Source organism: Lepidochelys kempii, chromosome 5, assembly GCF_965140265.1.
Source record: "Lepidochelys kempii isolate rLepKem1 chromosome 5, rLepKem1.hap2, whole genome shotgun sequence".
Classification (NCBI taxonomy): domain Eukaryota; kingdom Metazoa; phylum Chordata; order Testudines; family Cheloniidae; genus Lepidochelys; species Lepidochelys kempii.
The window spans coordinates 43,413,885-43,438,683 of NC_133260.1; the positions used below are offsets into that span (position 1 = coordinate 43,413,885).

The following is a 24,799-nucleotide window of genomic DNA, read 5'->3' on the forward strand; positions in this document are numbered from 1 at the left end:
GAAACTATTTAATTAGCAGATTTGTCTCAGGTTAATTATTTCATATTTACAATGACTTAAGGGTTTTCCAAAGCCCATTGCTGGAAAAGATTGATCTAGAAGCAGGAACCATTGCACACGTGATTCAGTGACCACTGTGACACAGTAGCCATTAATTTCTTGCCGTAGGTGGTGGTGGTTCATGCTTAATTGCCTGATAGGAGGGGGATTGAGGGAGACCCAGCAGGAATTATACAAACAAGATGGGCCCACTGCTGGAGGTGAAAAAATATGGTGGCCTCTTCTTCATTTGGTAGCGAAGAGGGAATATTTTTATTTTTGGCCAAAATATTTCAGGGTTTGGGTGTTCAGATTTTAATGGAAAACCTGAAATTTTCAAAAAAAAAGTTGGTACTTTGCAAAAAATGTTGTTTAGTCAAAAACCCAATTTTTCTGTAACCGTTTCAATAGAAATTTTTCTACCAGCCATAGGTACAAGATGAGATGAGATCCCCTTGGCTCCCCCTTAAACAAACACACACATACAATCATAGAAATGTCAGACTGCAAGGGACCTTAATATGTCATCTAGTCCAATGGCTCTCAACCTTTCCAGACTACTGCACCCTTTCAGAGTCTGATTTGTTTTGTGTACCCCAAGTTTCATCTCCCTTAAAAACTACTTGCTTACAAAATCAGACATCAAAATCCAAAAATGGCACAGCACACTATTACTGAAAAATTGCTTATTTTCTCTTTTTACCATATAATTATAAAATAAATCAATTGGAATATAAATGTTGTACTTACATTTCAGTGTATAGTATATAGAGCAGTATAAACAAAAAGAAAAGGAGGACTTGTGGCACCTTAGAGACTGACAAATTTATTTGAGCATAAACTTTTATGAGCTATAGCTCACTTCATCCGTAGCTCATGAAAGTTTATGCTCAAATAAATTTGTTAGTCTCTAAGGTGCCACAAGTACTCCTTTTCTTTTTGCAAATACAGACTAACACAGCTGCTACTCTGAAACCAGTATAAACAAGTTTGTACTGACTACACTAGTGCTTTTTATGTAGCCTGTTTTAAAACTAGGCAAATATCAAGATAAGCTGATGTACCCCAGGTTGAGAACCACTGATCTAGTCCAGTCCCTTGCACTGAGGTAGGCTAAGTATTATCTAGACCATCCCCGATGCACAGGTTCATCTCTCCAGGGAGAAGGTTGTGGTGGAAACAGAGATGAAAAAGTTGGAGACAGTTTTGGGGATTGGCAGAGTGATTTTGGGAAAAAGCAGAGAGTTTGATTCGGTGGAGAAACAGCAGGACGTGGGAGACTGAGTGGTGGAAGGCTGGCAGAGATTGGGCAAAGGAAAGATAAGAAAATTAGAGCAAAGTGTGAAACAGGAAAGAGGTAATAAAGGGGAAACTGTCAGGAAATGAGGAGAGAATACAGAGAAGATCCAAAGAGAAAAAAAGGCCCTGAGAAAGGGCATCACTTTCCCCATTGGGTCTTCTAAGGTAAGAGGTACAACCTACTCTGTCCCTGCCAGTGTCTAGAAACCCATCAGTGGTATCAAAAGCTGATGATTAAACCAAAATATTCAACAAATATATTTGATCTTTGCTGTTGCAAAGAAAATCCATCCATCAGTGAGACCCAGTATGGTTTTTGTACCAGAGACCTAAAACAAACCTGAAAATGGTTTCGGAAATTCTGAGGACACCAAAGCTGCATTGTCACAGCTCTCATTTTTTCCTCCAAAAAAAGGCTAGTAGTAACTGGTATGATTGTTAGCATCAGACTGTTTCCTGAAGTTAGGCTTTGTCTTTGCTTGTTCAAGATGTTGGCAGGTTGCCCTTCCAAACTAGCCCTTCCAAAGGTATTGACAATCTCCAGTAACGGATCCAACTTTCCTCCTTCCCTCAATTAAATTTTATCTGTTGTGAATGATATAAATCCAAATCACACACTAATTGTCTCTAGTGCCTGTAGAACCCCACTGAGACCAACCAGGGAAAGATTCACCTTAGTTGGCTCTTGACAGATCTGCTGCTATAGAGGCAGTGAATTTAGTCCTAATCTGAACATTACCCAGATAGATAGAAAATGCCTTCACAACAATAGGGCTTATTTTAGCTCCTGACAGAGGAAATGAAACAAGGGAGATGGTAATTTTTTGGGGCAGGGACAGAGAGGAGGAGTTCCAGGTGAGCTCAGGTAGACACACTGGTATTTTGACAACACTGATGTGCTCCGGATTGCTGACTGCTTGAGCTATAGCTGACTTAAATCTTGATTTTTTGAAAGCTTTGGGAGCATCATATTTCCACGGAGAAGAAGGAAGCCCGTCAACAGGCTTCCAGGTAAACTGAAGAGAAATTTGTGTTACTTTCTGCATATTTACTATGGCTTGATGTAAAACCCTCTTGTTTCTTCATGACTTAATATCATTCTGTATCTCTTTCCTGTATCAATTATTGAGCTTTTTGGCTATCACACAACCAAAACAAACACTCAAGTCTCCTATTCCCTTGAATTCATTGGTGGACCCTTCAGTGAATTCACCATGACTAATGCATTTCCAACCTTACAGGAAGTAAATATTGCTTTCAGGAGCAGGGTCTGAAAGCAGGATCCAAAAGAAGTATAGGGGAGAAGAGTGAATAGAGGGTATTTAAGTCATTCCAACTGAATGGGGAGCTGGGAAGAAACATAAGGAGAGCAGAGAGGCTGAGGGTTTAATGATATCTGGTTACATAGGCTAACAGTGTGCACAATTGTTGGCTGAATTATTTACTATTATTACCTTTTTGAGGGAATGGGGAACGGAGGAGTTATGTATTGGTGCCATAATGATGTGAGAATGAGCTAGGGTGGAGGAAGTAGGGGCTAAGTTGCTAAGAAGGGGCAATGAAAATGGGAATGAAAGGGGATGGGAGAGGGGATGCAGGAGGGAAGGAAAGGTGCACAACTATGAAAGCTAGAAACTGAATTATTATAATTTTAATGAAGGCTGGGTTTTGTATGTAATCATGCAACTCCAGTGCATCTGCCTTAATCTGACCCTGTCCAAGTTGATGGTGCCACTGCTTTTTAGCCCTCTTTCTTCCCTTATTTCTGTGTACATTTACAATTCATACTCTTTGGGGCTTCTCTGTCTGCAAAATGCCTAGCAGTCTGTCTGTTGCACAATTATAAATAATCATATTTCACCCACTGTAATAAAGTCAGCATCTTTAAAATTCATTACCAAAGAAATAATAATTCTTGTAGTTTTAATTCTATTGCTACATTCTTTAAAACTCCAAATGAGTGTGCTTGTGGTCAGGAGCCTGTTGTGATATGCAAGTTACTATGAATATTGAATTATAGTATTTCTAGTACTTAGTTTAATTATATTTTTCCTTAATAAAATGTGGAAAGAAAAATCAGTTAAGTATACTTAGGTACTTTTAAATGCTTTGTTCTAATTTCACATTTAGGGAAGAGATATTAGTTTTTAGATGCTATTGTGAAATCTATTAACTTGCTTTAGTAGGTTGAAAAGTTACCCTTCGAAGAAAATACTAACCGTGAGAACAAGTTTAATCAGAGCCATATTATGGAGAACTAATCCAACTTGGCTTAGTATGGTACCTTTGTTGGATTTATTGAACGGTGCATGAGAGCATCAAAGAAAATCTTTGAATCTGTCCATACAATGTAGTACTGTTGAAAGGTGTAGTGGATGTTGACCTTTTGAAAATAAATAGCCCTTGGCATGCTTCACCTACTTATGACTTTGATTTCAGTTCAGTATGTGTTATGTCTATGAATCAACAAAATATATATAGAAGAGGGGTATATTTTTACTACTTTATTAATTAGATAATTCCTAATGACTTGCGTGAGTTCTGGTCATAAGTCAGTACCATTAATAGATGTCTAAATAATTTATGCTAAATCTGTAGGTTTCTTTATAGCAAATAAAGCAGGAAAGAGAAAAGCGCACACTTGAAAATCAGTTAATTTTTTTCTCCTCACATATTCAAGTGACTAATGCAAGAAACCTCAGGATATATTAAATTTGAAGTTTCTATACATGTACACTGTAAAAAGTGCCTGAAGTATACGAAAAAATAGTGTTGGTTAGTTGTTTTTGTTTTTTGTTTTTTGGGGTTTTTTTGGCCTTTGTTTTAGTGAATTTTTGCAAGACACAGAATGATCCAAATTGTTAATGTCCTTCCAATGTTGCCCAATAGTGACCTGAAGGGAACTGCTGCTAGCAATGGGAGAGCTTGTCCTGTCCATTTCATTTTTGTCTGATCTGGTGTCATGGATGTCAAGTGTGGTGGGGAGTTTGAAATGTATATACTTGTCCACTAGTACCTGGATTGAGATAATCAACTCATTTCACATTGGCTCTTCAGTGCCCTACCTACTGTAACATCAAATTTTACTTAGAGTTGACCTGAGCTGGATTCAGGTTGATGATCTTACAAGTGAAAGGTTTTATATCTCCTTTTAGTTAGCTAAACCATGGAAGCTTTGCAGTCCTGCTAAAAACCTGCTGTTATGGAACATTGTTATGCCACGAAGTTGCTCCTTTGGTATGTTCTGCTAAGAAAATCTCTTAAATATTTTTATTTACATAAAAAATGGGGTCACTCTATGGTTGAAAAGAATTTTAATGTAATTCTATCTGTCATGGGTACTGAGGAGAATTTTAATCAGGATGGCATTTAAATATTGCTCTGTCAAACTGATTTTTTTTTCAGGCAGTCTTTGCCAATATTTCATGTCTGCACATCTTCCTTTTAATTATTATTCTTTATGTCTTTTAAGAATCACTTTTAAGGACCTATGGATTTGCAGTATGTGGCTAGAAACATTAGGCAGGAAGAGGGCGCTGGACTGGCAAGTGTAAGAAGCCTGGGCAATGTCTTTTTTGGGGAGTGTTGCACAAAATATGTAGTCATTTACAGCTGAGGGATTGTAGGTGTTGATGGGAAATTTAAGGTCTTTGCTGAAATTTGGTGTGGTATTAATAAAAAAGTGTGCTCATGAGAGAAAATGCACTCCGGTAGTGAATAATTAATGTTTTTCCTTAATGACAACATTCTCTGGCTTTTTTTTAAAAATATAAAACAAATTGAAAAAACTCTTGACCTTTTTTCTGAAATTCAGAAGAATGATGCTGCATCTGCCCACTGCCCTCCTGCTACTGCAGTATTTGCCCATCATTCTTGAAGCTTCCTGACTAACAGCTTTATTTCCCAAACCAAAGCTAATATTTCCTGATGGGGATGTGCAGGATGTATGGGGCTGGAGCTAGCATTTTTGAAAGGTTTCTGAAGTGTGTGTGTGTGTGTGTGTGTGTGTGTATTGTGACAGTCAGGCCAGCTGGCTACAGGAGAGTGATAGAAGGTAGATGTATTAGCCCCAGATTAAGCAGGTCCCTTTTGCCTGAGTAAGATAATGGGCTGTTCCAGAACAATCAGGAAGTTGCTGGAACCAATTAAGGCAGGCTAATTAGGACACCTGGAACCAATTAAGAAGCCACCAGAATCAATTAGGACAGGCAGGCTAATCAGGGTGCCTGGTTTTAAAAGGACCTCACTTCAGTTAGTGAGGTGCGTGCGAGGAGCTGGGAGCAAGAGGCGTGCAAGAAGCTGGGAGTGAGTAGACATACTGCTGGAGGACTGAGAAGTACAAGCATTATCAGACATTGGAAGGAAGGTCCTGTGGTGAGGACAAAGAAGGTGTTGGGAGGAGGCCATGGGGAAGTAGCTGAGGGAGTTGTAGCTGTCACGCAGCTGTTACAGGAGACACTATAGACAGCTGCAATCCACAGGCCCTGGGCTAGAACCAAGAGTAGAGGGTGGGCCCAGGGTCTCCCAACTCCCTACTTGATATAAGAGGAGTTGATCTGGACTATGGGTCCCACCAGAGTGGAATGGCCTGTCCTCCGACCCATTAGGTGGGCCAGCAGAGACTGTGGGGATTGTTCTCCTTTTCCCCATGCTGGCCAGTGATGAGCTTAGCCAAGTGAATGGCAGGTGTGTGCCACTACCAAAAGGAGCCAAACTGAGGACTGCCGTGAACCTCTGAGGCGAGCAAATCCGTCAGAAAGCGCAGAACCCACCAAGGCAGAGGAGGAACTTTATCACAGTGTGTATATGTATTTGTCTGTGTGTGTGTGGGGGGGTACAGTGTGACAGCCCTGATTTTGTGTGTGTGTGTGTATACACACACACGGTGAACATGGTTTGTGTGTATGTGTGTGTGTTTGTATGTGAATAGATATTAATGTGCAGTAGACCCTAGGGAATGTCAGTCAGGGATTAGTGGCTCATTACAAACATGTAACAATTCAGCAACATTTTGGTTTCATACGAATCATTCAATAAAAAGGAGGGGCATGTCAGGGGTAGGGCTTCAGCTCACTGTGGAGATTCTGGGTAGTACTATGGTCCATAGAACAGGCAGAGGATGCTACCAGGAGGCTGACAGTTTTGGGCTGTGAGTTCTGTGCTGCACCTTTGGGAGACATAGCACAGAATCTTACCCTTTATATTTATATGTTTTAAAATATACCTACATGGGGAGCAAATATTTAATAGTGGGCTCTTCACCTAGCAGAGAAAGTCTAATCTGATCCAATGGCTGGAAGTGGCAGCTAGACAAGTTCAGACTGGAAATAAGGCCATACACTTCTGAAAGCTATGCTCTAGTAATTATTGGGGGAAGTGCTATGGCCTGTCTTATACAGGAGGTCACACTAGATGATCACAATGGTCCCTCTTGGCCTTGGAATCGGTGAATTTATGAAAACCCTTAAAGAATGTAACTTTTTTGATTGCTGCTAGGTGATCTGAAAAAGTGAGGGGTTTATTTGTGTTGTGTTTTGTTTTGTTTTTTTTAATGCTCTGAATTTTCCTGGTTAGTATTTGGATACCAAGGTGATGTTTGTAAAACCTAGACAGAAGAGAATTTATGTGCAAACATTTTTCTTTTCCTTTTTTATAATACCAGTTACCCTATGTATGATACCTCGGTTAAAACTGAAACCAGCATCAACAGAGAACAAATAAACAAATGCGAATTATCAACCTGGATTTAATCAACCTAGCACTGGGTGACAAGTCCTTTGAATTTAAACAACAAACAATAGTTATTTTAGTCCTAATTGGTTCAATACATTCCAAGATGTAGCACCATCTTTCTGACTTCTTTTTTAGTTTTTTTCAGTTGCTACTTTTTCAGATTTAGAAGCCAGACAAACTGATTCCATCATTATTAAAGTCTAGATTACCCAAATTCTTCCAGATTTTGAAAGTAGTTTGGTTGTCTACAAGAGACTGAGACAGACAGTTATTTTTGTTGGCCTTCTAAACTAGTTTTTAGGTGGTGGTATGAGTTGTTTTTCCTCATAGTTTCATATGTGTGATATGGTGGGAGGCTGCCTATATTTGGGGTACCTACTTTGCAGGAAAAAGAGTCCAAGAAAGGAGATTTGGATTAAATGAACACAGTGGAACTGGTGTAGCTTGTATCATCATATGAGACATTGCTTTGATTGGCCCTTCTGTAGGAAAGTTTGAAGTGATGTATTATAATAAAGGGTGTGTGAGAGAGAATCGGCATTTGGAGGAAGGTCTGTGGGGAAAACTAAATTGATGTCTTACGCACCATTACACTTGATAGCTGCTGTGTTCTTTTTAATAGATGCTCAATCTGGTGAGTTTTAGAACAGATAATCCATCAAACAGAAGGAAAAGAGATTTTTACCTTGAAATTTTAACAGCAGTTATGTTTTATCAGTTGCTTAGACAGGTAGAATGTGACAGCTCTTATTTATTGTATATATCAAAGCGGAAGTCGGTTTTAGGAATCTTTTGTTGTCAGGCTTCCTTGACCATGGTGTTCTTAGCAAGATAACCTATATCATTATAATGTGGCAATGGCAGCACTAACTTCAGGAATGTGAGTAGTTCGAAGCTTTTTTAATATGTTGGCACTGTCTCTGTAATTTCAGAACCATTGGAGTACTTAGTGGAGGTAGCTAGAATTGGCCAACAGGGGTTGTATTTGTTTGCAGTATCAAGCATTTCAAAAAATCATATTACTTTACTGAATAATTCAAGTAACAGGTTATTCCTTTGCACAGTTTGAAGAGAAACAGTAGCAATGATCCAAGTGGTGTTTACAGAGGAGATGAGAAATGCTGGCCCTGATATTTTGATCTGACCAACCTCTGCTCAGTACAGCCCCTGAAATGATTTTAACTACCTTCTGCACTCTCTGTATTCCAGAACCATCCAGCATGGACCACTTTATATTGAACTCTTCTGTCCCCACGGCCCCAAAGAGTCTGTTGTATCACCCAGGACTAAGTTTGGAACCCACAGCTTTAACTCACTGGCAAGTGGAAAAAGTGCTAAGTTTTTGGTGGGTGTTTTCATTAGAGATGGGAAAAGAGCTATATTTCTCCATCTTCCATACTTCCTATCTTTTCTGCCTTGTGATATGAACTAGTATATTGCAGCTAGGTTATTTGACATTTCAACTGTGAAGGAAGCGAATGGTTCTCAATCAACATTCTTACATTTAAAGGGCTACACAGTATACCTTGTTGACTGTTGCCACATGTAAGTGCATCCTTCAAGCAGCTAGGATTTGCTTTTGTGAGGGAGCATGCTACCTTCAGTCAGTTAGAGTGAGGGGAAAGAGTAACTGGTTGAGTGCCTCTATGTGATGGAGATACAGTTTCATGTTTCCAGTGACTAACCATATATAAATATTCAGGATGACACTATATTTCAGACAGTGTTGTAACATCCATTAAGTACTCTGTTTTATAAAAGTACCATCTTAGAGGTATGTCAGTGGGAATTTAAATTAATTTAGAAAGTATGCATGGAATATACTCTGTGTACACACACACACACACACACACACACACGCTGGTTGGAGTTCAGGTTCAACAATTTTTTGTTGAGTCATAGACAGGGTTCTAATGGGAAATCTGGCTGCTGACAAGTCTGAGTTTCCAAGTTCTGGGGCAGCCCTGCTATGCCAGGGCTTCCTGAAATTGACCTGACATTCGTGGGAGCTTGAAAGCCCTAAGAACCCCCATAATTCCTTGAATTGCTTTCAAGCAACTTACTCTTGGGCTAATAATTGCCATGGTTTATTTTATTCTAAATCTTCAATTTTTCTGAAAAACCTGAGCAAAATCAGTCTAGCTATTTTGGAGGTGTGAATATGGGGAAAAATACATTTTCCCTATATCTTCTGATTTGAAATGCTTGCTCTTGTGTTGCTCAAAAATTGAAGGAAGGAAGAAAAATTTAAGAATTTCACTTGAAGAACATTGATTCATGTATAAAATGTACATATTCTAACTTGCATGGAAAAAACAGATTTCATTAGCTTTTTGGAGTACCCTTAGCCAAGAAGGATTTAGAGCACTGACAAGGCAGATCAAGATGGCATTGTTAAGATATCCGCTGCTATTAAGGCCTGACTTAATGGCAGAGGCAGAGGAGATTTCTTATCAAATTACTTTAACCAAGAGCACCAATCACGTTCAGATCTAGATGTAAAATGCAATTTCAAGAAAAAGATAATCATATGGTCTTTAACTCAGGTTGCATGTATATGGTCATGTCCACTCTTTTCCAAAACTTCAGTACTGTTGTATGCTGTTAAATATATATGTTTAAAAATATACAGAATGTGCAACGTGGCTAAGTAAGTATTCCAGTAGAAACCTTAATTTCTCAAATTTGCTGACTTTGTACATTTGATTTCTCAAACATAATGTTGCAGCCTCATTTCTACCTGTAGTATTTTATATGGAAAATGGTTCTGTTGTGTTTTGAAATTATTCTTGATTACTTAACTTCCCAGAGGTCTATTTTTCAGATTTGTTTCATGGTACAAAAGTTAATTAACATTTCTAATGAATACAGTTGTTGCTCTGTTTTCCTTGCATGGCAACATAAAAATACAATAGACCTATGAGTACACCATACAATTCATGTTTAGAAGTGGTTTAAAAAAATTAATCCATTGTTTAAAGCTACAATTAAAAAAAATATTTTGTAGAATAGTAAAGAACACCTTCCACCCCAGGTAGACTTTGATGAAGTGTTCTCTAGGACCACACAGTTTTACCTCATTGTGCTGTACTGAAGCATTAATAAAATGCATCACCGCAACTTGCGCATATTTATGGGTATTCTTGTAAATTAGAATCTGTAGGAAAGTCTCCTAGGAATAGTCTGGGTTATTTCTTTTCCATTTTTGTGATGCCCTAATTCTGTGTCTTCTGCTGCTAGTCTCCACTAAGACGCAGTACCGTATGTACTATTTCTAATGTTGGCTAGCAAGCAGGCCTGTGTTGATGCTGTGGCTCTAACATTTTAGTGAATCTTTTCCATGCATTGTCTGGCCTCTGTGTTAGTAAGGAGTGGAAGGTGTGTTTGTAGGTGTCCAGCCCACTTGAAAGCCTCCACAGATCTCCATGGTTCTTGGATGACCTGCACAGAAAGGTTGTTCTGTTGTTCTTACTAAAACTCGTTCTGAGACCCTATTCTTAGCAATAAAGCAACTGCTACAAATCTTGAGTGCCATCAAACTATAACTTTGCTAGGCACTATTGTACTGTTTGTATTTGTAATTAAAGAGTGATATTAGAATATTGAATTTGATGTTATAGTACTTGTTCATGCTGTAAGCCTTGAACCACTTCACAAAGCTAAATATTGGTAATAGGAGTGACAGCATAGGTAAACTCAGCAAGTTGCCTGAGCAGATCTGTGGAAAGTGGAAGCTGTTAGTGGTGAGAGTTGCCATAACATCAGGGTTAATCTCCCCTTCCCCCCGGTCCATGGTAAGCAACTATACAATCTTTAATTTCCTCATTAGCAGAAGGGGACACAAAGTTCATATCTCCTGCCAAAGACAGCACTGCTAATAGTATGGCACCTCTAGTTCGTTGATACTTTGTCAGCATTGGGTGTGAACCCCAGTGCTGGTGTTGACAGTTAAATCCAAATTCTATTAGTTGAGAGCAAACTGTATCTAACACTATTATATTATAGGGCTGTAGTTTAGTTTATTACATAACCTGAAATATTCTGTCGTTCAGTGTGTGTAGCTGATTTCTTTTGATTTGTAGTACTAATGTATGTCTTTGTCCTTTTCAAAATGAGTGGTTTTCAGATAGAGACCATTTTATAGGTAGTATGTCCTCTTTTCAAGACTGCAATTCAAGTTAAATTATAATCTGATAGGCTCTATTTCTCCCCTGCCCTGAAAGTATTAACAGGAATGTCAAATCACTCTGGGGAAGGAATGTAATGCACTCTTGAGAACTGGCAATAGAGGCTTTATCTTTCCTTTTAGAAAAGGAGAACAGTATTTGGAGGACTTAAATTCCAGAGCTGGGAATACATTAGACAAAGTCTGATCCCATCAGGGTTATTTACTCATACGTTTCTCTCACTGATGGCAGATTATCTTGAGCGACTCATGGAATTATGAGATTCTACAGTGAGAATCTTAAAGCTTCCATTTTGATTTAGGGTGCTTTCTGGTTTAAAAATGGATGAAAGGACCGTGAGCCAAGCTTGTTGATCCAGAGTGCCAGTAGAATGGTCACAATAATAGTAATTCCCCTTTTTGTGAACAATACTATCCACAGAGTCCTATAATTCAGCTTTGTCAAATCATGTCAAATTAAATACACAGCAGACAGGTTTTCGTTCTACAGTTGTTTTGCCAAAAATAAAAAGTTAATCTATTATTTTAATAACTGTTATTATGTGTGACACTTTATATCTTCAAAGCACAGTGTGAGTGAACCTTAACTAATCAAGCTTCACAGCATACTGATTGGTCTGTGGGGGCTACTGCTATATCAATGTTAATAATAATAAAACAGATTCACTAGCACTTCATTGGCTGAATTATACCATGTTACCATCATTTAAGGATATAAGATCTTATTGATTACAGTTTGGGAAAGACAGATGAAATAAGTTATTACCTGACCTGTTTGGGTTTTATAGTCATTGTGGGTTTGTCAGAATTGCACTGGGGTTATGATTGGCATGGAACTATAGAAGGAAGAAACCAAAGAACTATAGTGAGTCGCCAGAAATTAGGGAGGAGAGGAGGCCCTGAAAGTGTGCAATATGGTGAGATTCGATATGGTGGTGAGGAAGATCAATTTTTCAGATGTTTTCATTTGAATAGATTTTTAGGGATTAAATGTACATCTTAAATTCTTCTGCCAAGATTTTTAAAAGTGGGTGCTCTTCAGGTTAAACTCCTAAATCCACAGGTACCGGAAATAGGGGTTTAGGTGATGACAGTGAGGTACCCATTTTTGAAAATGTTGGCCTTAATCTTTAGCCTATCTAGGTTTCTAACCACCATTTTTGTACATTGGAAAATCTCCCCCTAGCTCTGATCATCATATTTTGTTTCAAGGCTATTCTTTCAAGCTAAGACAGCACTTCAGTGGCAGCTTGTGTCAACATAGGCAGTATCTGTCAATACTCAGGTGAATCTAACTGGCAGGAAAGAATGATTTTTAATTGCAGACTTGCTGAGTGTTTGACATTGTACAGAGCAGAAACTAAAATAGGGATGTGCCTTCAGCTGGTCAGAGACTTATGTTGCCTGAGAAGCAATTTGGTGATAGGAGAAGTGATATTTTGCAGTGGTTGGTTTCCAGGAAATTAGACTGCTTGCAGTAGTTCACTGTTTTTAAGAATGGACTTTCTCCTTAACACTTAGTTCACATTATTTTCCCTTTTCTTTGAATATATAAAGAAAGTAAAGCATTAGTTATCCTCTGCTTTGCTTGCAGATCCCACTGGCATACAAGAACTTGGTGTACAAACCTTAAAAAGCTGCCTTACCCCCACATTGTAATAACTCGTTTTAAATTTAGTATGAAGAGGTGATGGTTCTGTTCTCCAGAAAATTGTTAGTAAAAACCATCTTTGTGCAACTAAACTACTCATGGATGAGGGGCAGGGGAGGTTCTCTTTCCAGTAACCTCAGTACAATAGAGCCTTGAGCTAAATGGCAAGAGGTCAGTGCAAGCACGTAGCCACTATCCACTTATAGCAAATAAACAGTAAATGTAACTTTCTAATGCCGTATTGCAGTAGTTAATCTTTATAATAGTAAATAGTGATCTACAGTGCTAAACTAAAAGTGTTGGATAAGTCAATAAAACACTTACGTCACCTCTTTCGAGGCTGACACTACTGTAGAGAGAAATGAAGTTTAAATTATTTCTGACTGAGACATTGATCCTATCCCTGCCCCTTGAAAGTACAATTAATTTTCTTTATTCCAGAAACAAAAAATTGAATTGCGTTAAATTAATGAATGAGATTTTCTGCAACAATATGAGCCTCATTTTAATTATTGTTTTCCCAACCATAAATTGGCAGGCGTGACTTGTAGCTGATCAATTTGAAATTAAACTCAAAGAATGGTTTTAACTAAATGGGGAGTCAATTTTTAGTAGCTAGACTTCATCTAATTAAATTAAGGCTCAATTTTGCTGTATAAGTACAACCGAGAACAGAATTTGTCAGAATTCACCACTATGTTCTTCAGTAAATCATCTTCCCAAGTCTTCTGGAAATCAAGAATGTAGGGAAGAAAATCTCACGTACCAACCCAAAGCTTAATCCAAGGTGAGAATAAAATAGTACCAGTGATGCTGACTCGAAGTACCAGCATGAGTCAACTGAACAGTAATATGAAAAATTAAGAATACACTCCTGATCTGACCCGAAGTTGGATTCTCTTGGTCTCTATGGGTCTTAAAGTAGCCTTTGTACACAGCTTCACAGCTGCTTCTCTTAAACTGCTATGCTCGGCCGGCAGTCCAGTTCTTTCGGTTATAGCCTCACCTACACCAGTGGTGCTTTCCTGCTGGCCAGGAGCATGTCCTGTCTGCTTATAAAGTTCTACACGAAAATAATTTTCTTATATCTTGTCATGCAGCATGGGTAACGTTATCCTTTTGCATGCTGCTGGCTTTTCGTCACCATGCAGAGTTGGTTTTATAGGCCTCTGGTATAGGCCTGCCTTCTTAATTCACCTTCATGTCCAAGGTGGCATATGGGATTAATTTCTGAAACTTGTATTGCCTTTTTAATGCTTCTGAACTTTACTCCTTTCATCGTTTTTTTATATGGAAAAGGCTGTGGCATTGCCTTGACCCAGTAAAAACTTTGGAGCTATTTAGCTCTTACCCTGTTAGGACAGAACTGTCTTTCTTTTAAATCTGCCATGAAAGTTGATAAAGATTTATTCAGTAGAAGCCATGCACCTTGCCTAAAAATGTGATCATGTAATAAAACTGTATCCTAATGCATGTGCACAATGGGGGTGAACTAAGATTGCTCAGGCAACTTTAATTCTGGTATTTCTTAACTTTTGAAAACTTGACTTTGCAGCCTTAATAATGTTCTTTTGAAACGGGCTGTTTTTTAAATATATATAATATGTTATCACAAGGAAAAGTAGAAATTTGTGGATGCAGACTTTTAAAACTAAAAAACTAATGGTTGGCAAGTAGAAAAACCATAAAAACAACATAAATGATTCACATAAATTGTTTTCACATTACTGTTACATTAGACTGGCATGAAGCATTTGCCATAGAAAACATTGATTTGAATAGGGTAAAATATTCTGACTCTTATAGTATTTGTAATAAACACTTACATAAAGTTTTAGCATAAAGGCATAGACCAAAGAAGGGGATAGGGAAAAGAAATGGGTAAGTTTAAATCAAATAAGAGACATCAGATATACACTGTACTTTGAGTGTCTCTGTAAAGCATTGCATATTACTGTTGTTAAAATGAGATTGTTTTCAAATTCTGTATTTTAAAGGCAATCTAAAATGTCTGTCTTCAATTTGCAGTCTGGGTCTCATCCTTAATAAAATATTCATAACCTTTCCCTTTTTAACATTCAAGTACAACCACCCCAAAACAGAACACTAACTTTTTGTCTTACATTAACAATCAGTGCTACAGTAATATAATGTATTTGCTCCTAAGTCTCCTAAAATCATTTTCTATATCAAGAAAAGGAGCTTACATTGTCATTCAGTGACTTGCTATTTTATTGCCGCAGACACTGAATAATTCTGTTTACCAAGAAAAGGGATAATGTGACTTAAGCAAGATAGCTAAATCCTATTTGATAGGCTCATAGGGGGTGGTAAACGTTTGACATTTGCCGAGGGAAACTGGTGTAAGCGTACAGTGCCGTTGCTTTATGTTTCTGAGCTGTCAGTCTGTGTGGCGAGGGGGACTTTTCATTCTGTCGAGGTGAAAAAGTGTGCGCGTCAGTGAGGCAATTGCTTTTTTAGGCTATTATAAATTAATTACTTGACGTGCAGAACTAAAGGCTTCATTCTCTTTGCAAAATCAGTGCAGTGGGCATTGCTGTTAACTTGAAAAAGGCAGCGGACGTCTCTTCATGACAGCTAAAGGTGGAAGGACCCAAACTTGCAGTACATCCCCTCTCCCCCCAGAGATTGTTAGTCCATTCCTTTATAGTGGTTCATTTTGGCTCTCTGTCATCACCAGGATGCTGCCAGTGAATGTGTGTCATGGTTACAATAGAGTGTGGTAACATATAACAGCAATGAAAGCCCAGCGGGAAAGGCTACAAATTCCAGGGTTGACCTTGGAGTAAGTATTGTCTGTCTTTAATATTTTAATGATTTCTGCATGGCATTAGCTTTTGTGCAACCAATAGCTATGTAATATATGTTTGTACTGACAATCTCGGAGCACTGCAGCTTTAGGTTGAAGGAACATGTTTTAAATGCATTGCAGTTGATTTCAGCAAATGTGTGAGCCTAGAGCCAGGACATTGCAGTATATTTAGAAGAAAACATTTCTGCATATTTAAAGTTGCTGAATCTCAGGGCATGAAGCATCCTAACAGCTCACAGTGAAAAAATATATCTGTAGGCCATGGTGTCTGTCTTTCTCTCCCCCTCTCTGTTACTGTTTGTTTATCCCAGTGTTGCCTTTCAGAAAGGCCTCTGTCTCTGCTGAATAATAGAGAGCATTGCAAGAGATCAGAACATAATAGACATGCTATTTGTGAGCATTCATTAAGTATGATACATATTTTACATGTGTAACAGAATATTAATGAAGTGTCTTACATTCTGAATGATTCCTGCTTAGCATCTAGTCTCTGCAGTAAATGTGTTTACCTAGTTTAGCAGTGTGTTTACTTTGTATTTTCTTAAAGCTGATTAACTCATTTGCCCGCTTTCAGTTCTTACTTTGAAAGTAGCTACATGAAAATATACAAATTGGCTTTATAGCGAATATGTTGGACAAAGCCTCTTATTCACAAAGTGTCAGCACATATTCTAAATTAATCAGCCAATTGTATTTATATCTGTACATACGTACTTACACAGAGACTCCATATGCTATGCATGTGTTTATACGTACAGTGGGCACCCCAGAAAATGTGCTGTTTTTAGCTAGATGAATAGATATGGTTACTTCACCTCCTACAGTATTCCCTTGGACTTCCACATTCTTGCTACAGGAAATGCCTGAGCACTGAAAATACAAAGGGAAAGTTATTTTAGTTATAAAAGATACTACCTAAGACATTGGGAAAGTTTTAAAGGGAGACATGTATGCAAGTAAGTGTATGTGTGTATATATATACATGGGGAAAATAATCCATTCTAATATTGCTTAAAGGTGCCAGAAGCCTTATTACAGAAAATGACTTTGGAGTTTTCCCATTTATGCTTTTAAAACATTATTGAAAAAATCCATATTTCAATGAAGACTTAATAATGCTCCTGCTTCTTTTACTTTGGAGGGGTTTGTGAACTTGTAGGTACCTTTTAGGACTTCAGAAGTGTATTCTGAGAAATAACATTACTAATTTCTCACAGATTTTGAAGGAGCTTCTTAAGGAGCTCCTTAAAATAGTTTCCATGAATAATTTATAGTTATATTCTCTTTTCTGAAGAAATCACAATTTAAATACTTTAAAAATTAAACTTCACCAGAAATACATAGTAATCTAATGCAAATGATGTCTCCAGCTACAAAAGTTGGAAAATCATTTACAACACTATTTTTCAACAAATACTTTTGTTTTTGTAAAGAGAGGTAATGACTTGTACCAAACAGTATATATTTCTTCCTCCTCATGGAGCAACCTCCCACGGTTATGCTTACTCTGCCACAGTGCTCAGATTTTGAATCATATATATTGTTAAAATGTATATTACTATAATACTAGTTTGCTTTTTGTAGTTAAAATATTGTCACAATAAAAATTATGTATCTATTTGTATTACCTTACCTCTTTTACTAATACTTTTTGTTTTATTAGAATTGAACAAAATTTTAAAAATTAACTCTTTACCTTTAAGTTGTCTCTATACTTTCTTATATTTTACTTGTTTGGACAGAGAAAGGACATGGCAAATTTACGGTTGGTTTCACCACTGGCTCCTTACCCCAATCTACCCCTGCCACTAACCTTCTACTGCACCCCAAGCTCCAGCGGAGGTGAGGGGACGACACACACACATTGATAGCACAGGAGAAACATGCTCCCTGCTCTCAGTTCTCCTGTCCATAGCACCCAGGACCAGCAGGGAAAATGTTACTCAGCCCTTGCTGCCCCGGAATGGAGCATGGCCAGTACAGACAGAGTCTGAATTTAGCTGCCAAATTCTAAGAAGTGTCTATTGAGCATGTGTGAAGATATTTTTCAAATCCATTTTTCCACATGAATGCAAAAAGCACATCCCTAACACTCCTGCAACCTCCTACAAATTTCATGTCCCTGCTCCCAAGCTTGGACGCTAGAGCGTCTCAATGAAAAGATTGTAGGATTTTTTTTTTAATGTGTCAAAACAACATATTTTCCCTAATCTCATTCTTGGAAATGGCCAGACCATGTTTGCTTGAATTTAAGCCTCCCCCACCCCCCAAACAAACCAACAAACCCCACCAAAATAAACCCAGTCTGACACAGCATGGAAAAGTTCAGCCTGACCACTTTAAAGTTTAGCCAAGTTATAAACAACTGAAAAAAAGGTTTATAATGGTGTGTCAGATCCTGGTTGACCTTTCCCCTGCTGGGTTCTCACCAGGCTGCTGTGCTTGGATCTGGCCCTGGATCCATCGTACTTCTGAGCTCCCCTGGATCTTCATTTGCAGTCTCTTGCTCTAGCCTCTTGGACACAGACTCTGTCTCATAGCACTTTCAGGGAATGGGATCCCCGCAGTCTACCTTCCCTATGTGCCCAGCATCAATGCTCACAGCTAAGACAACCCAGTTGCACAAGCTTACACTCCCCAGAACTCCATCCTCCTGGGGACACTGGTTTAGTTTCTCAAGGCCCATAATAGTTGGATCAAGCATACATAAATTTTGCAAAGAGGATTTCTAAACCAATCACATTTTATCCCCATGGTTGCACTAGCACAGGTGCAACTCAGCCTGTGATTTAATTTTGGGAGTGCGAGCAGAGGTTGGCCACAGGGTTCATTCAGGTAGATGACAGGATGTTGGGGAAAAAAGGCTGATGATTGGTCTATCTGTGTGCTCCCACTGTTGCTCTGTCTGGAGCTAGCACCAAAGCTAGAGCAAAGGTGGGAGAATTTGAGAGAGTCTTGAGTGCACACAAAAGTGCAAGCAAAGTTAATTAGTCGCTTTAGGACAAGAATTGAAGATGGCTAACTTTAGCCAGTTGCAACTAGAGGCATGTTACGGATATACTAAAAAGCTTTCCAGCAAGCATTCATGGGAAAAGTGCATGTCACTGTTTGAGAACACTTCAGAGGTGCAACTGTGGAATCTGTCAGTGGCCCTACAATGCTATTTTTACAGACGAACCTTTTGAAGTAGAACTACGGTCCAAAGTGCTTTTTAAAGACAGTTTCTAAGGTCAAAATTGTCAGATGTGGTTGTCTGTTAAACACACATCTGCACTGAGTCACTTTAAATGTTTGGCCTGACTTTCAGAACCGTTGAGCATCTGCGTTTCCCACTGTTATGGTAGTGCATCATGTTTGAAAATGGGGCCCTTTTATTTAGGTGCCCAAATTTGGGCTCCCAGATTTGAAAATTTGCACCAAAATTTTCTTATAACCAAAAATCATATTTTTATAAAGCCCATGTGCAAAATCAAATACGTAGTTTTAGGTATCTGAATATCTTCTTGTGTAAAGACTGCTATATAGCACTTGAGCACCTCAGGTTGTTTATTATAAACACAATACTTTACAAAGTTCCTTTCAGTTTTCCCTAGAGGACTCACAAGGCAGTAATCATTTCCTGAAAAAAGCCAAATGTGTAGGGTATTCCACGCTTCCCACGTTTTTTTTTTTAAAATTTTTTATCAATTTCATAGCCGGGGTGGACCAAAACAGATGAGGCTAATAGAAGTTATAATTAGTAGATGGTTGTGTACCATTTCATTCAAAACAGCGCTCTAAAAATTCTGTTTTAAGGACCATAACCCCAAAGTAAATCATGCTACTTTTACTGAAGCTTTTGTTTACTAGAGATGACATTATTTTAACTTTCAGTCTCACCCCAAGGAGCCTGAGCCCAACCCCAACAAGCCCTTGCAGTCCATGCAGTCCTCTGTTCGCTTTTCATTTTTGGAGGTAAGCAAGTAAACTTCTGTCATTGCCATTCTTTTCTTCATTAAAAAAAAAGAAGACACACTGGGGGCGAGAGTGGGGGAAGGCAGATTACTGAATCAAATATGTCTGTGCAGTCAGGAAAGTATGTCTACTTAAAACAAGATCTTGTTCCAGCATTAAAGTATTTTTCAAATATGACAGAAATGTTGTGAGAGGGATTAAAGAGACTCAAGATGTTGATGCATAGGGAGTTGGAAGTCATTGAAAAATCAAATCTTTTTATTATATTCTGTTTTCTGTAGCTAAATTTCAACAATTGTTACTAGTTCTTATGGGCCTTGCAGTTTTGCATTTATTTTGGTGCATTGTCTGTACAGGGGATGCCTGCATGTGGGTTCACTTTGTCACTGAGCTCACCTCCTTATGATGAAATGATTGTGATAGGAGGTACAAACATGCAAGTGGATACACTGGCTTTTTTAAATTTGTGGTGTTGGAATTTAATATTATATCAGTTTAATGAGAGATGCTGCACTGTTTCCCATCACGTTAAAAGTCTGAGAACAGTTCAGAGGGTAAGGATGTTTCATTATTCAAATAGTTATGTTTGTGTAGCAGATAGACAATGATGTACTTTTACGAGGTCAAACAGTTTTCAAAATAGGAATTTGATGTCCAGGAGCTACACTGACCTAGGAATGCACATAGTCATCTAGTGTAGGTCCTTTGGACTGTTTCCTCTTCCAGCAGTAGAAATGTCATGGCAATAGAAGTTGTGATTCTAATACAGTAAAACTTCACAAATATGCTCTGTGAGGTCTTATGTCAAAGACATGATTACTTCGTCAAAATATACGAGAGAATATTTACTATTATACTATGAAATATAATCATAGATAATGAAAACTGAAGTACACTTGTCAAATAAACAAGATTTATTTGGTGATGCATCATTCTTGCTTTGTTCAATGTCTTGCTAATTCACAGAATTAAGTAAATTACTGTATCCTGTGTCTTTTTCAGTAGTCAGAGTTTACAAGGTTCTGCTCAACGGAGAATGTTCTCAAAATAAATATTAATACATTGTTATACATATCCGGGATGAGCAACTATGTAATTTTGTTAATCAAGAGTTTCAGCAGATGCTCTTAGGGTGAAAAAACTTTGAAAAAGTAGTTTGTTTTTTAATTATATAGTAATGCACATATTGTGTGCATTAAGTACACACAAATAGGCCTTAAGTATATCGTTCTAAAGCTTTGGTTGAACGTTGTGTGGAAGACGTTACGTGAATGTATTATTCTTGGTAATATACAATTTTCTTTATTAAAAACAGGTGGATCACTGTCATCCTTATTTATGTGATTTGAGATGAAATTGGGAAATGTGGTATTTTCTGTGTTTTGGGATTTTCCCCCTCAACATTTTGATAGTGGTTATTTTTTTTCCAAATGCTTGCTGTTTGGTGCAGTGGGGGGGGAGGAGGGGTAAAAAAAAGATTTTTTTGTGTATTTTTAAATATAATTTAAGAAGTCATTGAATATATTCTGTTCTTAATGTGTTTGAAAGCTCTCTGATGTTAATTAGCTCGTGGTCTGCAGCAGCATTATATGCTATAGTGTTTGTCTTGATAGCAGGAAAATAGTGAGTCATTTTTTAAAAACAAATGTTTTCAAACAGCCTCTTATGCAGCCAAGAGAAAGCATATAACTCTGATTCATTCTGGATTGTGACCTTCTCTTTTTGTTTTGTATATTTCTGTAAACTCAGGGGGTTTGAAAAATGCAGAACAGCAAATGCATCAAATAATAGTTGTCATTCAAGGCTGGTCTAGGTCAATAGGAAAAAAGTGTGTGTGTGTGTGAGAGGCAGTGACTTCACTGAGACTATTCTTGCTTAAAAATAATGAGGTGCATAAGTGTTTGCAGGACTGGGGCCTTAGAAAAATGTGCCTGAATAGAATTTGTGTGGGCTAGAGCCCTCGGCTGTGGTCCCTTCCTACCAGCCCTTTCCCTTACAGTTGAACCATAGAAAGCTATCCTCTGTAAGTTTCATTTACAGTCGTTGACATCACACTATTGCATTGGTCATTTCAAAGTCATTAGTATTACTCTCTGTAAGGGATATTGTATTAAAAAATACAATGGGAATGATAGGTGTCAACCGTTGGGAGTCAGTGGGAAACAGGCACATATCTGCCATTTGTACATTCGAAAATCTCCAACTTATACAGATGATGGTTTTTATATAAAGCTCCAGTGTGCCAGGTGCTTTACAGTACATACAGAAGAAATGACCCCTTCCAGAAAGAGCTTCCTCTGAAACCACAAACAACTGACTATGAAAAAACATGGGGGTGTGCAGGAGAAGAGAATAAAAGGGTTGCAAGAAGATCGAGGAGTTGCTTAGAAGGTGATGCACAGATATTGATGGATTTTAAAATTATCTATTCACACTTGTAATCTAATAGGTTTGGATTTATTTTAGTCGTCTTTTGGGTGGGCATTCTTTGGAATGGAAATGGGGAATGGGAATGGTGGATGGGTGTTCAAACATACGTGTATAGCAAGACCAAAATTAGCAGGGAGAGCGGAGGAGATAAAGCTCTTGAAAGAAGAGGGCAAAAAGCATGCTGAGTAGTAGAGGAGTTAAAATAAAACAATGGGGTGGGGTTGAGGGGAGGAACTGATGGCCAATGATTAGGTAGAAAAAAGCAGTGTCTTGAATTTCAGAACTGTGTGATGTGACCAGGAGCTTGTTAGGTTGTGAAGCTGATTTGGGAAGGCAGGGGGGCTGTCTGTGTGTGTGTGCGCCCTTTAAAATAAGGCTATGTCTACACTTAAAATGCTATGGCAGTGCAGCTGCAGCTACTGAATCACTTGAGTATAGATCAGGGGTTGGCAACCTATGGTATGCGTGCCAAAGATGGCACGCGTGCCAATTTTTTTAATGGCACACTGCTGCCTGCCATGTCCCAGCTGCCCGCCCCAGTCAGCCTGCTGCCGAACCCAGGCTGGGACCCCGGCAGGCAGCAGCGAGCCATTAAAAATCCTGCCCACCCTGGCTCGCTCTTCTCTGCCCCCAGCGGGGGCAGGGTGAAGAAGCTTGGTCCTGCTGGCGGCTGCTGCTGCTGCAGGGTAGGTGAGCTCCCCCTCCCTCGCCTCTTCCCCCAGCGTGCTGGGATCCTGCCCCTCCTCCTCTCCCTCCCTGCCACCGATCAGCTGATGGCCCTTGCGAGGGAGGGGGAGAAGTGGAGCCGCAGCGCGCTCACTGCTCCGGGGAGGAGGCGGAGAAGAGGTGGGGACAGGGCCTTGGGGAAAGGGTGGGGGGGCGGCAAGAATCCGGGCATATCCCCTCCAGCCCCCTGCCATGAGCCGCTCTGGGCAAGGGGTTGGGAGTACCCCACAACCCTAGCCCACACCCCCACACCTCTGCCCTGACCTCTGCACCCCCCACACACATACCCAGCCCTCCCATGCCCTGACTCTTGCACCCCCCACATTCTCACCCCCGCCCTGAGCACCAAACGGGAGCTCCTGCACCCACCCCCTCCCCCCCCATTCCTGCCTGCACCCCTTGCACCAAATAGGAGCTGCCCAGGTAAGCACTCCACACCCAAACCTCCTGCCCCAACCCTGAGCCCCCTCCCTCATTCTAGCTCCTGGCCAGACCCTACACCCCAGCCTCCAACCTGCTCCTTCACCCCCAGCCCTGTGCTCAGTGCACTCCCACTCTCAGCTTCGTGCAGAGAGAGAGGAAGAGAATGGGCTAGAACCAGGGAGAAGGTAGGTACCACTCTATGTGGGCAGGGCCGGGATCCCAGGCTGGCAGCAGGCTGAGCAGGGCCAGCAGCCGGGACCCTGGCTGGCAGGAGCCGGCGGACAGAACCCCGGACTGGCAGCGGGCTGAGCCGCTCAGCCCACTGCTGGTCTGGGGTCTCGGCCGCCGGCCCCGCTCAGCTGCCGGTCTGGGGTTCAGGCTGCCAGCCTAGGTCCTGGCCACAGGCCCTGCTCAGCCTGCTGCCAGCCTAGGTGAACGGAACCCCAGGCTGGCAGCAGGCTGAGTGGGCCAGCGGCGTAAGATCAGCATTTTAATTTAATTTTAAATGAAGCTTCTTAAACATTTTGAAAACCTTGTTTACTTTACATACGACAATAGTTCAGTTATATAATATATAGACTTATAGAGAGAGAGACCTTCTAAAAAACGTTAAAATGTATAATTGGCACACAAAACCTTAAATTAAAGTGAATAAATGAAGACTCGGCACACCACTTCTGAAAGGTTGCTGACCCCTGGTATAGATACTACAGCAACAGGCGTGGTTCTCCCATCGTGGTAGGTAATCCACCTCCCTGAGAGGCAGTAGCTAGGTCAACAGAAGAATTCTTCTGTCAACTTTTGCACTGTCTACGTTGGGTTAGGTCAGCTTAACTACATCTCATGGGGGTGTGCTCGTGGTTATGCCAATGTAACTTTTTAGTACTGTAGACGAGTCCTAAGTTTTTGAAGCTTTTTTATGCCTGTTAGCCCTGCTGAGCCAACACAGCTGAGAGGGAGTGTGTTTTAATATTCCATCAATGGAATTGTTTACTGAGTGCCAATCAGTTACACCCGTGCAAACCTATTAAAAGCACATGGAGTTACACAGGTGTAAATGGGGGTATAATTTGAAGATAATAGAAGCACAGTTTTGTCTGCAGAATCTTTATTATTGGTCTGCTATTCAAAAAGGAAATACAGCAACTTGACTTTCAGATCCTATGTTGTGTTTGTGAGGCTGGTAGGTGGGAAAACTGTTTTACTAGTAAATAGAGCATATTGGTAAGAAAACAGAGAGATGATAGACCTAGAACCCTACAATGGTGTTCTGAGTCATATTCAGAGTAAAACCACACTTTAAGTAGTTGCATTTGACCTTTTAAATCCTCACAGACTGTCTTCACTGCAGAGTTAACCAGGGAGAAGGCACATGGATCTGAGCATCTGGGTTGGCCTAGCCCAGATCTGAGCATCTCCACAGCAAAGCCATACCTGAGTTACTGTGTCCTCGCTGTTTTGGCACTCACCTGTTTGTCTAGGGGCATAGTCCATGGTTCTTTGTGCTGAGATGCTCTAGGATTCT

General features: G+C 39.6%; 1 protein-coding gene across 4 annotated transcripts in view; it reads left to right on the forward strand.

Annotated features, from left to right (window-relative positions):
* MAST4 (microtubule associated serine/threonine kinase family member 4) overlaps positions 1 to 24,799 on the forward strand; it is a 445,876-nt gene that overhangs the window by 260,301 nt on the left and 160,776 nt on the right. The window contains exons 1-2 of one of the 4 annotated variants that reach the window (XM_073344103.1): positions 15,613 to 15,714; positions 19,615 to 19,695. The exons of 2 other annotated variants lie outside the window; for them this stretch is intronic. In XM_073344103.1, the coding sequence (XP_073200204.1) occupies positions 15,668 to 15,714; positions 19,615 to 19,695 (128 nt within the window). In that variant the 5' untranslated portion in view covers positions 15,613 to 15,667. Of the gene's footprint in view, positions 1 to 15,612; positions 15,715 to 19,614; positions 19,696 to 24,799 lie in introns of those variants that run through there. One more of the 4 variants, XM_073344106.1, reaches the window with a different exon arrangement.